The 15,543-nt window shown below is 49.4% G+C and overlaps 1 protein-coding gene across 4 annotated transcripts in view; it reads right to left on the bottom strand.

The window, feature by feature from the left end:
* Nucleotides 1-15,543, bottom strand: part of PPP2R5E (protein phosphatase 2 regulatory subunit B'epsilon) — an 890,208-nt gene that overhangs the window by 594,067 nt on the left and 280,598 nt on the right. For all 4 annotated transcript variants that reach the window (XM_069638241.1, XM_069638243.1, XM_069638244.1 and 1 more), the window contains exon 3: nucleotides 1,894-2,090. In XM_069638241.1, coding sequence (XP_069494342.1) covers nucleotides 1,894-2,090 — 197 coding nt within the window. The remainder of the gene's footprint in view (nucleotides 1-1,893; nucleotides 2,091-15,543) is intronic.

Here is a 15,543-nt window from a genome sequence, read left to right as displayed (position 1 = left end):
CGAATCCGACACGGGTCCCCGTTGATCGGATGAAGAAACGGTGGAGCTTGAGGCTCTTTTGACCGAAAAAAAGACATTTTTTGAGAAAAAACGTGAAAAATAGCACTAACGCTCGAGAGCAATAGCACGAGGATCCCAACACTTGAACGTGCGGTAAAAATCTGAAGATGGCTGCCAGAGGCGGGGCTTAGGTAGAGGGCAGTCATTGGCTGTGGTCAGTATGACGCAGAGATCAGTGATTGGTTACTACTACGAAAGACACATCAGAAACGAAACTGATAATGATTTTTTTCTTTACCGAGGATTCCCAGCCTGACGACGGGGAATATTCATGAGCATGTGAATCCATGCCAGACCCCATGCTGGAGAAACAAGTGTTGAATCACCATGTCCTATTGCCTGTCTCCCAGGTGTGACCTACCACACCACAATTGTTTGAATGCTTTTCCAATGCAAAGCAAAAGAGGTTGAGTGTGTAATCAAGACATTAATAGCAATTAGGGTGTTGATTATGTATTTATTTCTTACATTCAGAATGGACCTTTGGAACCTTGTGATGGTAGAATAACTACCAAAGCCACCTTAGAACCAGTGTCAAACCTTTTGGTTAGCAACGTAAACAGACATCACAGAGACAAAAGAGGGATCTCCTGAGCAGACCAATAAGCAGAGGTTTTGGGAAGTATATAGTGAAGTGTGATAGGATGGAAACATCAACAGAGTAACTGAAATAAGTGTTGAGAGTTTAGGGATAACAAATAACTGTATTCTCACCAGGCCAATTCCCATGGCACAATGGTTGACAAAATCATCAAGTGACTACACTTCGGCTGCATACTTCAATACTGATACAGTGCGGAAACTGCCTGTGCCCAAGCAAACCTATGCGGCCTTCATTGGGAGAACCCCACAATCAGTGCTCCAGATAAGATTTTGAGTTAGGAGTATTTTACTCCCCATTATTTTAAGTTGGGGGTCAAAATACTTTTTAGGGAGTACAAAAACACAAAAAGGTCCCATTTGAAATGGAAGTATTTTATAAGCGCGTAAAATAGGTTTTAACTGTAAAACAGAAATAGCAAACATTTCTTTTCACCTAGTTTTTGATGCACATTAAAGCATATGTTTTTACGTCTTCAGATCAGGCAGTAATAAGAATAGAGTATATTCCTGCGGCACTACGTGTACCCCTGGCCCAAACATGTCCATGTAGGTGAGTGCAAGCAAGGGATAAGGCTCCTATGTCGGTTTCCTAGATTTCTTGGTAGTATTTGTAATCCCCATCATTATTTCTTCGGGATGTTTGCATATTTTTAGCAAAAATTACCAATAGACCCCTTATCTGTAGGGCTGCCCACAATCCTCTACACAATAAACAGTTAAGGTTAAACGAGAATCAAGAGCTGACCAAACTTAAGTATGACAAAAAAATGCATAGGCCCATCAATAAAACATGCAGTAAGAATTGAAAGAAAAATGTTGAGAAATACACATGGTTAATGAAGTTTGGACTTTTACTGTGCAATGATCCTGGGAACATGATGGGCAACCACAGATACATGGTGTACGCTCTCTGAGCCCCTGGAAGAGAGGGTCAAAGCCAGGTCAGAGGGCTACAATAGAAATAGAATAGTAATGGACCTGGCATATTTTCCAGAGGGATTGTAGCATCAGTGGAATGCATGAACTCATTGCAATGTACGTGGATTTGGGATACAACAGAACATTTCTTTAGGACGACATAATGAAATGCTATGAAGTTAGCTCATTTCTAGCATACATCCCACAAAGTCCACTTTCAATCCGTAGACTCTCTGATCAGAAAGAATAAACCAATGTAAGATACTTTAACTCTTCAACTAGAAAGTCGTGTGTAAAGTAAGGAGAGCTCACCATTCGTACTACTTCGGGGTATGTCTGCTCCGTCAGGCAGCCTCTGCTGATCGTGATGTAGTCCACCAGTTCATTAAGAGTTGACCGCTTGTACTCTTTCATTTTAAGGTCAGAAAGCGTTTCCATAAAGTCAAATAACACACAGCACTGTTGAAGTTTCTTAAGGAATAATTCTGATTGCTCAGAGTTTTGGACGTCTATAAAACACAAGCGAGAATGTTTAAGTCTGACATTTGCATTTTAGAAAAAGAAAAACTTCTGATTACAATCTTCAAAAGAGCATTTTCTAGGATGAACTTTCCATGTTTGATGAAAGCATTACAGGAAAGTGAAGTGGGACCACGTCGAAGCTCATTGGCAAGTAAATTGCACAACAGTGCTGTGTACACTGTGGCCTGAACCAAAAATTAACAAGCAGCACACAAACAACCTCCACAGAATGTTCCTGCATATTTCTTTGTAATCTTCAAAACGTTTTGGAGCTTCCTTTGCTTACAATCATCTCCATTCTAAGCAGCAAGTTAAAAGAAAAAATGCCATACCCATGTTAAGTTCTTGCTGATCGACGTTCCTCCCACAAAGTTTTCATCTTGGATGTATTTATATCATGCTTTACAGTCAGACATTTTAACAGTAGGGGGCGATGTGCAGCATTGAGTCAATGTCCCTCAACGGATACCATTCCTGTGTCCGGATGTGATGAAGATACTATAAATAGGACACACTGCGCCCGTTGCCTCAGTTCCTAGTTTTTCCCCCTCTTTCTGCAGGAAGGAAGGAAGGAAGGAAGGAAGGAAGGAAGGAAGGAAGGAAGGAAGGAAGGAAGGAAGGAAGGAAGGAAGGAAGGAAGGAAGGAAGGAAGGAAGGAAGGAAGGAAGGAAGGAAGGAAGGAAGGAAGGAAGGAGTAAATGATGGTTTGCATGACAATGCTTGTAACTAAGCAGAAGTGATGGCTACTGAAAAGATGTTTTTCAAGGTTAATAACCTGAGGGGACAAGAATGGAGAGGTTCAAATGGAGCTCCCATTAAAAAAGGTTAGCACTAGGTTCAAATTCCAACAACAGAACCAGAAAAGGAACGGTGGGGAAGTATGTCAGTCCTTGAAAGAATTGTATGACAATAGGCATCTTAAATGAAAAGCCTTGTTAAAAATAGATAACGCCATCAAGTATCTCTTTATGGTAGCCACCTGCAGCCTCTGGTGGGCAAGGTGCAGAAAAAAAGAAAGCACTGCAGGTGTATTGCAAGATAAAGGATCTATATCTTTAGCTCTACACCAGCTGCAAAGCGCGTTCCAATAGCAGCAGTATAGTGCCTTGGATGGTGGTCTTCTCGGTGAAACTAACTCCTCCATAACATCTTCCAGGAGGTCCCAATCTTTGCATCTTCGCCTTTCAGACACCAGGTGCGACGGTCAAGCGTTCCTATTCCTGGCTGAAGAAGAATGCCTCCCCCTTGGAAGAGTAGGTCCACTCTGGAAAGACTGAATGGAAGGCAAATGGACATGTCTAGAAGGTCTGGATACCACGTTGCCCAGGCCCAATCCAGAGTAATCGGGAACATGGATTTCCCTTACTTCCTCACCCTCCTGATGACATGAGTAAGGATGGCGACTGGTGGGAAGAAGGAATCAGACCCAGAGGACATTTCCAAATTAATTTTATTTAAATAAGAAAACGGCTTAGCTTTGCCTACCCATCTACAGAAACTAAAAGTGCTAATCTGTCGTCAGTAGTCCCAAAGAAAGGAAATGCATCTGTCCAAATCTTGTTTTACCCGGACACTACCACTAAGAAACTAAAGCTGAACAATCCCATAAGATTGGCGAGATTCCCTGATGTACCAGTCTTTTCCGACAACTTCTTTGTATCAATCTCTTTAATCTTATTGCTATTTATCTAGCAGGATCTTCAGTAATAGTCTCTTCTCCAACAGTGGGTCTTGTAATCCCTCTACAACACATTCTTGGGTTTGATATTCTCTTTAGCGAAGTATTTATGCCAAACTTCCTCATGAGACTTCCTCACTTGTTGGTTGGAGGTTTTAGACCTCCCACAGATTACTGATCCAGGCTCAGCTTGACTGGGGTATATGCCCACCTAATATTTCTCCACTTATGGATTCTCTCCGTCAACACTTCATGTACTGAAGTTTGTCGGTGGTCCTCTCTTACAAGACTTTATGTCACAGTATGTCTTTGCAGCTTGTTGCTCATTTAGTATGTTCACTTTATTATTAGGTTCTCATTTGGAACCTTCATACACTCTGCAATCAGGGTTACTCAATTCCATTCTTCTCAGCTTTATACAGTTCCAACTACATAGGTTTACATTCAGTAACTCCTAGTGAGTACTGGGACGAGTTTCTTAGTCTTCGGTTGCCCCGGCAACCTGCCACCTCTGCCGTTTTCCCCCGTTACCCCTCTGCAGGGTGGGGAACATTGCAGACTCTTGCACCCACTCTTCACTGGTGTTCTCCTTCCTTCTCATAGTCGTGCCAGCTTCCTCAGCTGTACCTCTGCTGTGTACGGACGAGGCAGTTTGAAAGCTGCTCACGTTCCCAAACACACACTCGTTCTTCAAACTCATCAGTTTCCCACTCTCGGCTTCACTTACACAGTCAACAGACTTTACGGCTTGGAAGCTGCTCAGGCTTCTCTTTGGCTTCTCAGACGTCTTGACATGTTTGGTTGGGCACCATGCCTGCCACTGTAGAGACATGGTCTAGCCACCACTCTCAACAGGACTCTTTCCTGAGGTACAACAGTTCTCCTGTTGTCGGATATGCTGGTCCTCCACCGCAGTCTGGTGTTCACCTGCTCTTTAAAAGTTGCTTGCTCTGCAACTGTTCTCTGGTTCTCCTCTTTCAGGCAGACTAACGTCGGGGGCTTCCTGGTGTAGAATACTCTGCCTCTCCAACTTACACTGCTCGCCCCAGTTAAGCATTAATGTTCACCTAACAAGATATTCATTTCCTTCATATTGGTAGGTTCCAGCATTACCTTTAGCCCAACAAGTATATGGTACCGTAGTTTTTGTAGCAATTCGTCCCATGTATGGTACTAGGTTGTGTGGCTTTGGAAATTCCGCAAAGGAACAGGTGTCCTTGTCCACGAAGGGGGGAGTCTCTCCCATATGTAGTGTCTTGCAAGGGGGGTCACCTCTCTGTAGCCTCAAAGGGGGAGGCTCCCTGTTGGGGAGAAGGAACTAATATCTTTGACTCGTCGCACATCCTTCCATTTACGTTGCTGGCTTCTGCATCTCTGTTAATTAGAAACAGACTTAGAAAGTGTGGAAATCAGTACAGTAGCCCAAGTGGAGATTGGTAGACCTTTATTACACAATGTCTTATGGTAGTTGGACTCCAGGTTGACCCCACAGTTACTTCACAGTGAGGGAAAGGCCCCAGTAATTCCTCTTGTCTTTAAGTTTCTCCTACTCTCACGGACCCGGATAGGCCCACCAGTTGCTCTCACTCTCCTCTCCTTCTCCCTGCAAAAAGCAACAAAAACACCATTAGGCCAGTCCCTTTTATACCTAGTGTTTGGAGGGAAAAAGGACCAATAGGGACTAACTTCCCTCCCCCCTTGTTTGATTGGTGGGGACTCTAGACACCCACCCTCTATAAAAAGTGCTGCCTCCTCCCCACCTCCTCCTTTGGTCTGGCTGCCTAGTTCTGGCTTCCCCTCCCTGCCTTCAGCCACTCCCTCTTTGTTGGCCCCGCCCCCCCAATATGGTGTCCGCCTCGAGGATTGCCTCCTGGAGGCCCGTCCTGACTGAGGCCCCATGCCGCTGTTCGCTGTTTGTGCTGCATCAGGTGAGGAGGGGGTTCTGGTTGTTTCCCCTTTATGGGTTCTTACCCATCTGTCTGGCGCACCTCCGACGCCGAGCGGTCGGCACAAGCCGGGCCCTCTTGTTCCCGAGCCTCGCCCCCGCTCGCCGCCGGAGGTCGCCGAAGTGTCCTCCGTTCGCGGGTCTCCCAGCCGCAGCGACAGCGAACCCGGTCTTCGCGGGTACACGCGGCGCTGCAGCTGTGAGCACCCGCGGCGCCGCGGCCGAAATGCCGACACTGTCGCGGGGCGTTGCGAAGGCTCTCCCGTCAACAGGGAGACCTTCTCGGCGCCCGCCCCCAGCGTCGTGTCCGCCCGCGGCTCTCCCGTCAACAGGGAGACCTTCCCGGCGCCCGCCCCCAGCTTCGTGTCCACCCGCGGCATAGCGGGCTTCCCTGTCCGTGTGTCCCGCTCCAGCCTCACATCCTCACATACCCCCACCACAGATCCAGGCCGGTCGGGCCGGATCGGACTTCTGGACAAGTAATCCGCCACCAGCTGAAAGCTGGCCGGTCTATGCAAGGTAACGAAGTCGAAGGTCTGGAGGGACAGGAACCATCGTAGAACTCGGTGGTTGGTGTCCTTGTGTCTCGCCAACCACTGTAGCGGTGCATGATCGGTATATAATGTAAACTTCCTCCCCAGTAGGTAGTATCGCAATGAATCCACCGCCCATTTAATGGCGAGACACTCCTTTTCGATAGTGGAATATGCCAACTCATGCGGAAGGAGTTTCCGACTGATAAAACATATCGGTCGCAGGAACCCATCCACTTCCTGCGTCAGGACGGCCCCCAACCCCATGCCAGAGGCATCCGTCTGCAGGAAAAAATGCTTCCGGAAGTCCGGGCATACCAACACCGGGTGGGAAGATATACAGTGCTTCAGCCCCTCAACGGCCAGTATGGCTGCGTGATTGGTTGATAGGTCTGGGGAACCCCCGTTTTTCAACGCCTCGGTCAGTGGCGCAGCCAGGGAAGAAAAACCGGCAATGAAACGTCTATAGTACCCTATAAACCCCAAGAAGGCCCTAATTTGTTTTCTGTTAGTTGGTACAGGGATCCCTTGAATAGCCTCGATCTTGGACATCTGTGGTCGAATCACGCCGCCACCGACTATATGGCCGAGGTACTTGGTTTCCTGGGTCCCTAGTACCGATTTCACTGGGTTGATGTGGAGTCCGGCCTGGGCCAGGGTGCCGACCACCTTGCGTAGATGGATTAGATGGTCCTTCCATGAAGCGCTGTATATCACAATGTCGTCCAGGTAGGCCGCAGCGTATCGGTCGTGGGGCTGTAAGAGGACGTCCATCAGCCTCTGAAAGGTGGCCGGAGCACCATGCAACCCGAACGGTAGCACTTTATACTGAAAAAGCCCCTGGGGTGTAGCAAATGCGGTTTTTTCTTTGTCAGATTCCCGTAGTGGGATCTGCCAGTATCCCTTGGTGAGGTCTAAGGTACTGAGGTAACGGGCAGCACCCAGCCTTTCCAGCAGTTCATCCATCCTGGCCATGGGATAGGCTTCGTATTGGGATATCTGGTTGAGTTGTCTAAAATCCATACAAAATCGTACGGCCCCGTCCGGCTTGGGTACGAGTACGATTGGAGAACACCACGCACTGGTTGAGGGTTCAATGATATCCAACCTAATCATCTCTTCGATTTCTTTCTTAATGATCATCCTTCGGGCCTCCGGGATCCTGTAGGGTCTTAGCCGCACTGTCTGTCCGTTTAGGGTTTCGATACGATGCTCCATTAGGTCGGTCCTTCCAGGTAAATGGGAAAAGATGTTGCGGTATGGGTTGAGTGTCTCCCGTATCACGTTCTTCATGTGTTCAGTGAGTGCTTCACCCCATTGCACCTCATCCAATTGGCTGGTTGTGTGTAACAACCCCGTATCTTGGGTGGCCAGAATATTGACCGGTGTAGGCTCGGTCCATTTCTTGAGTAGGTTTATATGGTAAACCTTATATGATGGGCTTCGGTCAGGTTGGTGTATCCGGTAATTCACTGGTCCCACCACGTCCTTCACTACATAGGGACCTCTCCATTGAGCCAACATTTTGTTCGTACTGGTGGGTAGTAATACCAGTACCTTATCCCCTGGTTCTAGCTTTCTTAGGCGACAGCCCTTGTTGTATGTCTTCTCCTGCCGGTCTTGGGCTATACTCAGATGGGAGTCCGCCAGTCCCCTTAAAGTAGATAGGTGGTTCTTAAGGTCCTCAGCGTACTCGGTGAGGGATGTTTCCTTAGTGTTTTCCCAATCCTCCTTAACCAGATCTAGGATTGTTCTGGGCTGTCGTCCAAACAGCAGTTCAAATGGGGAGAATCCTGTTGAGGACTGGGGGGTGTCCCTTAATACCATTAGGATCAGGGGTATGACTCTATCCCAGTCTTTTCCCTCTGGGCCTGTTACCCTCTTCATCATTTTCTTTATTGTTTGGTTGTACCTCTCCACTAACCCATCCGTTTGGGGGTGGTAGACTGAGGTACGCAGCCTTCTGATCTGTAGTCTTTCACAGACTTGTCGCATGACAGCTGACATGAAGTTCGTACCCTGATCGGTGAGGATTTCGGTGGGTAGGCCCACACGTGCGAAGTAGGGGATGAGCTGGTCACATATCTGATTAGCCGACGTCCCCTTTAGGGGGAAGGCCTCGGGGTACCGGGTGGCATAGTCCACAATGACCAGCAGGTATCGATATCCACGACTGACTGGCTCTAGCGGGCCTACCAGATCTATGCCTATTCTTTGAAAGGGTATGGTGATCAAAGGCATCCGCTGCAGAGGCGCCTTGGCTGGCTTTTCCCCACTCGTCAACTGGCAGACTTTGCATTCTTTACAGAATTTAGCCACCTCCCCATAGACCCCCGGCCAGTAGAAACGTTTTAGAATGTTTTGCTGGGTCTTTAGGGAGGCCATGTGGCCACCACAAGGGTGATTATGTGCCAACTGGAGGACAATGCCTCTGTGTGTTTTGGGTAGGAGTAGTTGTTCCCTCCGTGCACCTCCCTCTTCCTGGTAAACCCGATAGAGTAGGCCTTGTCTAGATGTAAAACCGGCTCCCTTGGTCAGGTCTGGGTACCCATTAGGGACGGCCCTTTCGCGGGCCAATGTTAAGGTAGGGTCCGTCAGGGTTTCTCCCCGGATGGAATCCTCATGGTCCTCCGGGTTCCAGGCTATCCGTTGGGTGGCATACATGGATGCGCACTGAGCAAGGCGAGCTTCCCTTCTTTTCATAGTGGGTCTCTCTCGTCCCTGGGTGTTCGGGGGGATGGGCTCCCTGGCAAAGGGTGCTTCTTCCCACCATCCCTGGTCTAGGGCTTTGATAGTCTGGTGGAACTGGGGTAGATCGGTTCCAATCACCACTGGGGCGGGTAAGGAGGGGAGGACGGCAGCTTTCATCTCTGTAATATTAGGGCCCACTTCTACTGTTATGGATTTCATGGGGTAGGTCCTCACATCCCCATGTATGCATCGAATGGGGATACTAACATTGGCGAGGTAAGGAGAATCACTTACGGTTGGTAGTACCGCCGTCTGTCGACTTCCACTGTCGAGTAGGGCCCTGGTTTGGTTCCCGTCTACCCGGACGTCCATCTCGTAGAGACCTTGGCATCTTGGTCGTTGCTCGGTCCTCATGTATCCGATCTCCATCGGCTCGGTGCCTCTCTTCCGGGGACAAAACCGGGCTATATGGCCCCACTCGCCACAGTCATAACATTGCGGCTGTCGATATCCCGTGGACAACTGGATAGATCGTGGGTCGGGACCGTTCCTTTTCTCCTCGGATCCAGAAGGGCGTCCTTCCGTTGCTCTCCATCTGGGAAGCCCTCCTCGCAGGCTCTTGGTTTGGAAGGGTTCCAACGGTGGCATCGGATGGCGAATGGGAGATCCGACTCCAAGGGATCTACCCGCTCCCCCTGCCTTTTGGTAGGCCGATGCTATGTCCACCGCCTCAGACAAGGTGGGTCTGTGATGCTGTCGGACCCATCTTTGCATCGGCGGGGGTAGGGCCTCAATGAACTGCTCCAGGGTGACTTTATCTAAGACATCTTGGAGGCCTGTTCCCGGTACTTGTAACCATTTCTCGGTGAGATCTTTAACCCGGTAGAAGAGTTGTCGGGGGTTCTCACCCGGCTTGAGTTTAGCGTCACGCAGCCTCATTCTGTAGGCCTCTTCGTCAAGTCCCAACCGGTCCAATACTGCCTTTTTGATTTCAGCGTAAGGCGTGGTTCCGTTTGGGTTAACGGCCTGGTAGGCACCTTGCATGATGCCGGACAAAAGGGGAGCAACATACTGGCCCCAGCGGTCCACCGGCCACTGAGCGTTTCGGGCGATTCTTTCGAAGGTGGTGAAAAAGAAAGCCGGGTCTTCGCCTTCCTTGAACTTTTGTAACACTGCGGAAGGGACCATGGGTTGGTTTCGGGTGCCGGTGACAGCATCCGTCAGGTGTTTTATCGTCTCTTGGTGGTTGTCCTGAGAAGTGGACTGCAGGGTACCTTGCAATTGTATTGCCTGCTGAAAGGCTTGGCGATCAGCGGCCGCCTGCTGGGCCTGCAATTGGAAGAGCTGTTGTAACTGTTGTTGCCCTTCTGATAGTGTCTGTATTATTTTCTCCATCGCGTTCTCTCTATCCTGCCGACTACGCCACTTGTGGAAATCAGTACAGTAGCCCAAGTGGAGATTGGTAGACCTTTATTACACAATGTCTTATGGTAGTTGGACTCCAGGTTGACCCCACAGTTACTTCACAGTGAGGGAAAGGCCCCAGTAATTCCTCTTGTCTTTAAGTTTCTCCTACTCTCACGGACCCGGATAGGCCCACCAGTTGCTCTCACTCTCCTCTCCTTCTCCCTGCAAAAAGCAACAAAAACACCATTAGGCCAGTCCCTTTTATACCTAGTGTTTGGAGGGAAAAAGGACCAATAGGGACTAACTTCCCTCCCCCCTTGTTTGATTGGTGGGGACTCTAGACACCCACCCTCTATAAAAAGTGCTGCCTCCTCCCCACCTCCTCCTTTGGTCTGGCTGCCTAGTTCTGGCTTCCCCTCCCTGCCTTCAGCCACTCCCTCTTTGTTGGCCCCGCCCCCCCAATATGGTGTCCGCCTCGAGGATTGCCTCCTGGAGGCCCGTCCTGACTGAGGCCCCATGCCGCTGTTCGCTGTTTGTGCTGCATCAGGTGAGGAGGGGGTTCTGGTTGTTTCCCCTTTATGGGTTCTTACCCATCTGTCTGGCGCACCTCCGACGCCGAGCGGTCGGCACAAGCCGGGCCCTCTTGTTCCCGAGCCTCGCCCCCGCTCGCCGCCGGAGGTCGCCGAAGTGTCCTCCGTTCGCGGGTCTCCCAGCCGCAGCGACAGCGAACCCGGTCTTCGCGGGTACACGCGGCGCTGCAGCTGTGAGCACCCGCGGCGCCGCGGCCGAAATGCCGACACTGTCGCGGGGCGTTGCGAAGGCTCTCCCGTCAACAGGGAGACCTTCTCGGCGCCCGCCCCCAGCGTCGTGTCCGCCCGCGGCTCTCCCGTCAACAGGGAGACCTTCCCGGCGCCCGCCCCCAGCTTCGTGTCCACCCGCGGCATAGCGGGCTTCCCTGTCCGTGTGTCCCGCTCCAGCCTCACATCCTCACAGAAAGTCAACATTTGTTTTTTCCTTTCCTTTGCAGTGTTCTACAGAAACACTGAAAGTATCTTAGATAAGCAACGGCCCACTTAATCACACAAGGCTTTGCTGCAAGTGTAGAGTACTGGATGCTCCACCCCATCATACTCTTGAGAGAGCACAACCCGGAAGCCAACTTCAGAGGCATCCGTTTGTCCGTTGGTAATATGAACTCCTTATTGAAGTCCAGCATCTTAAGCATGGGTTTTTGGTAAAGAATGCAGGGTTCGAAATTAAGGGGAGCTGGGAGCTATTTAGTGCCTTCTAACCTAGGAGAGCCTGGTTAGCTTGAAACCAAAAGTTACCAGGATTAATGTTGGGCTCCCCAGGCAATTTGTGCCATACATACCTTTGTTACCTTAACTTTGAGTATTTGAAAATACTAATAAGAAGAAGTAGGGCATAATGGACAAAAAGTTAAAGTGTGCATCTCATGTCGAAGTTAGATTTGCGGTGTGCTGGGTACTTGCTCCTGGTACTACAGTGGAAGATCCTGCCTAGTGGGTGATGCCCGACACCCAGGAGCTGGTTTTAGCTCTTGCTCGTTGAATCTTAATTTCAAGACCTGTAATGGCTTTCAGACGCTTGTAGATTGCTTGATCTCTCTCCCCTGTCCAAGATAACTGATGTTTGCCATTCTTTAGCTTGTCTGTGTGATTTGCCCCCGGGTGGAGTAGTTCAGGATGAACCATCGATTATACCCGGTTATCCACAGGAAGGCTTGCAGGTCCTGCTTCGTCTTTGGGGTTGGTGTTATTTGTACAGGAAATAAATGTCTTATAACCGCTTGTCCCACTTGAGTATCTGTCTTGGAATGGGTGTCAATGCAGTAGTGCTGAGTAAAAGTGTGAATAGAGCTCCAAGTAGCTGCTTTGCAAATGGTGTCAAGGGGTACATTTGCAATGAAAGACAGAGTGGCCCCAATGCCTCTAGTAGAGTGGGCTCTTGGCGTGAAAGGCAGAGTCTTTTCAGAAAGAGAGTAACACAGCTGGATACAGTTAACAATCCACTTAGAGATGGCACCTTTAGAAACGCGATCTCCCTCTCTGCCTGTAGCTATGGAGGCAAACAGCTGATCTGTTTTCCTTAGCGGTCTGGTCTTGTTTACATAGTAGAGGACTGCCCTACGCACATCTAGGGTGTGTAGTTTCACCTCAGCCGAGCTTTGTGGGTCTTGGAAGAAAGCCGGAAGCTTGATGGACTGGTTCACGTGGAATTTAGAAATAAACTTAGGTGAGAACCTAGGGTGTGTACGTAAAACCAGTTTATCTTTATGAAATGTAAAGAATGGATCCTGCACTGACAGAGCCTGAATTTCACTGACCCTTCTTATAGATGTAATTGCTACTAAGAAGGCCGTCTTATAAGTCAGGGTTTTGAGACTGCTTTTATGCATGGGTTCGAATGGGGGGGCCCATGAGTTTAGATAGAACCACGTTAAGGTCCCACCCTGGTGGTGGGTTAGAAATAGGAGGGTGAAGTCTCTTTACTCCTTCCATGAAAGCTTTAACCACTGGTATCTTCCACCACAACACCTTGTTATTGGATGTGGTGTATGCTGACAGCGCTACCAGGTGTACCTTTAGTGAGTTAAATACCAGTCCTGCATCCAGCAGGTGGAGCATGCATGTGACAATTGTGGAAGGAGTGCAATCAACTGGGTTGACTTGCTTATTCTGGCACCAGATAACAAATCGTTTCCATTTGTCAAAGTAGCAGTGCCTCGTGTTTGGCTTCCTAGATTCCTTTAGGATGTCCATACACCTCTGTGGTAATTTGAGATGTCTGAACTCTATGACCTCAGGAGCCATGCTGCTAGGTTCATTGAGTTGGGTTGAGGATGCACTGTTTGACCTTGGTGCTGGGACAGTAGGTTGTACCAGCCCGGGAGTTTGATGGGTTCGCACACCGCTAGTCTGCGTAGTTGTGGGAACCACGGTTGTCTCGCCCACATGGGAGCAACTAGGACGAGCGTCATTGACTCTCTGTTCATCTTGTTGACCACCTTCCTAATGAGGTGTTGGTGGAAAAGCGAACACAAACATACCTGACCAGTTCATCCACAGGGCGTTCCTCTGGGAGTCTGGCTGGGGGAACCTGGATGAAAATCCTGGGCACTGTCTGTTTTCGCTTGTGGCGAATAGGTCTATAGTGGGGAAACCCCACTGAGAGAAGATATCTTCTACGATTTCTCTGTGTAGACACCATTCGTGTTCCTCTGGGAGGGGATCTCTGCTCAAAGCATCCGCCAGAGAATTGAGATCCCCTGGTACATGTTGAGATGACAGGAAGATCTTCCGTCTGAGTGCCCATATCGAGATTTTCTGGGCAAGCTTGGACAGATTTGGCGAACAAGTCCCTCCTTGCTTGTTTAGGTAAAACATGGCTGTAGTGCTGTCCGTCCGGATCTGCACTGACAGGTTCAGCAGGTAGGGCTCGAACGCTTGAAGCACTCTGAATACTGCCAGAAGCTCTAGCAGGTTGATGTGGTTCTTGGCCACTGAGGGAGACCAGAGACCCTGAGCTGTGTGGTGGCGATGGTGAGCTCCCCACCCAGTCAGGCATGCATCGGTAGTGACTACTGCCTGTAGTTCGGGATCGTAAAAGGGTTTCCCCTGTGCAAGATTCTCTCTTGTCCACCAGTGAAGGCTTAGTACCAGTGTTGGCGAAACGACCACTAGATCGTCCCACTGACCACTTGCCTGAGACCACTGTTTTGCCAACCATTCTTGCATGGGACGCATGCGCAGGCGCGCGTGGGAGACCAAGTAAATACATGACGCCATCATACCTAGCAAACACATTGCTTTGCGTACCATTATCTGGCGACCGGCGTGATATTGAGGAATTTGCAGCAGTATATTCCGAATTCTTTCCTCTGATGGAAAGGTCAACCCCTCTTGCGTGTCTAGGATAGCTCCTAGGAACGGTTTGGAGGTGCTTGGCACGAGACTTGACTTCTTCTCATTTATTGAGAAGCCTAATTCGAAGAGGGGTCTATCGTCCTTTGAATGTTTGTTCTGCAAATTACTGGGGTCTCCCCCATGATGAGCCAGTCGTACAGGTAAGGGTACACCGGGATTGCCTACCTGCGTAGGTGTGCTGCCGCCACCGCCAGTACCTTGGTGAATACCCTTGGAGCCGAAGCTATCCCGAAGGGCAGTACCTTGAACTGGTAGTGCCGACTGTCCACCTTGAAGCACAAGTACTTTCTGTGCGCTGGGAACATGGAAATATGAAAATAGGCATCTTTCATGTCCAATGTTGCCATGTAATCCTATGCAATATTTTTGGGGCTTGACATACTTGTTTGCAGGCTGCAAGTCCAATACTGCAATACTGGGCGCATTGTCAAATCTTTTTTTGGCACAAGGAAGTAAGTTGAATATATACCCTTGTTTACCTGGTGTCCCGGGACGAGTTCTATCGCGTCCTTTGCTAGAAGATTGACCATCTCCTCGAGGAGGATCTTCTGGTGGTCCAAAGAATGTATTTTTTGTCGTGGAGGGTGGTTTTGGGGACGCTCTAACAGTTCTATGCAGTATTCTGCGGACACTGTGGACAGCACCCATCTGTCTGAAGTGATCCCTTTCCAAGCTTGGGTGAAGTTGGAAATGCGTCCCCCTACTGGGGATGTGTGAGAAGGGAACCTGAACGGAACGTCACTATTTTGGTGGAGGCGTGCCGCCGCCTCTACTGGGGCTGCCTCTACCCTTACCACGCCCTTATTACCCCTGCCATAACCCTGGGTAGACTGCTGGCTGTTGTTCCATTGTGCACCCTGCCCCTGGGAATAGTTAGACCCTCTCTGGGCATTTTGTCCGCGTGGGCGACGAAAATTGCCATTCCCTCTCTGGTTTGGGGGTTTATTGGTTAGCTGGCCTAGGGATTTGAGTGTCTCATACTCGTCCTTGGCATTTTTCAGCGCGTCCTCGACTGCCTTTCCAAACAATAGATCCGGCTCCACCAGTTTGTCTATCAATGAAGCCAGGGTTTCGGCTTTGAACCCAGACTGTTGCAACCAAGCATGCCTTTTGATAACAGTACCTTCTGCTATCAATCTGCCGGCGTTATCCGCGGCATCAAAGGTTGCCTTTAATATGCAACCGGACACAGCTCTTCCTTCCACCGAAACTCGTGCCAATTGGCTTTTTAAGGGTTCT

Source organism: Ambystoma mexicanum, chromosome 14, assembly GCF_040938575.1.
Source record: "Ambystoma mexicanum isolate Mex_15411 chromosome 14, UKY_AmexF1_1, whole genome shotgun sequence".
Lineage (NCBI taxonomy): Eukaryota > Metazoa > Chordata > Amphibia > Caudata > Ambystomatidae > Ambystoma > Ambystoma mexicanum.
Note: the sequence above shows the minus strand (reverse complement) of the source record. Positions and strands in the feature narration are given on the sequence as shown.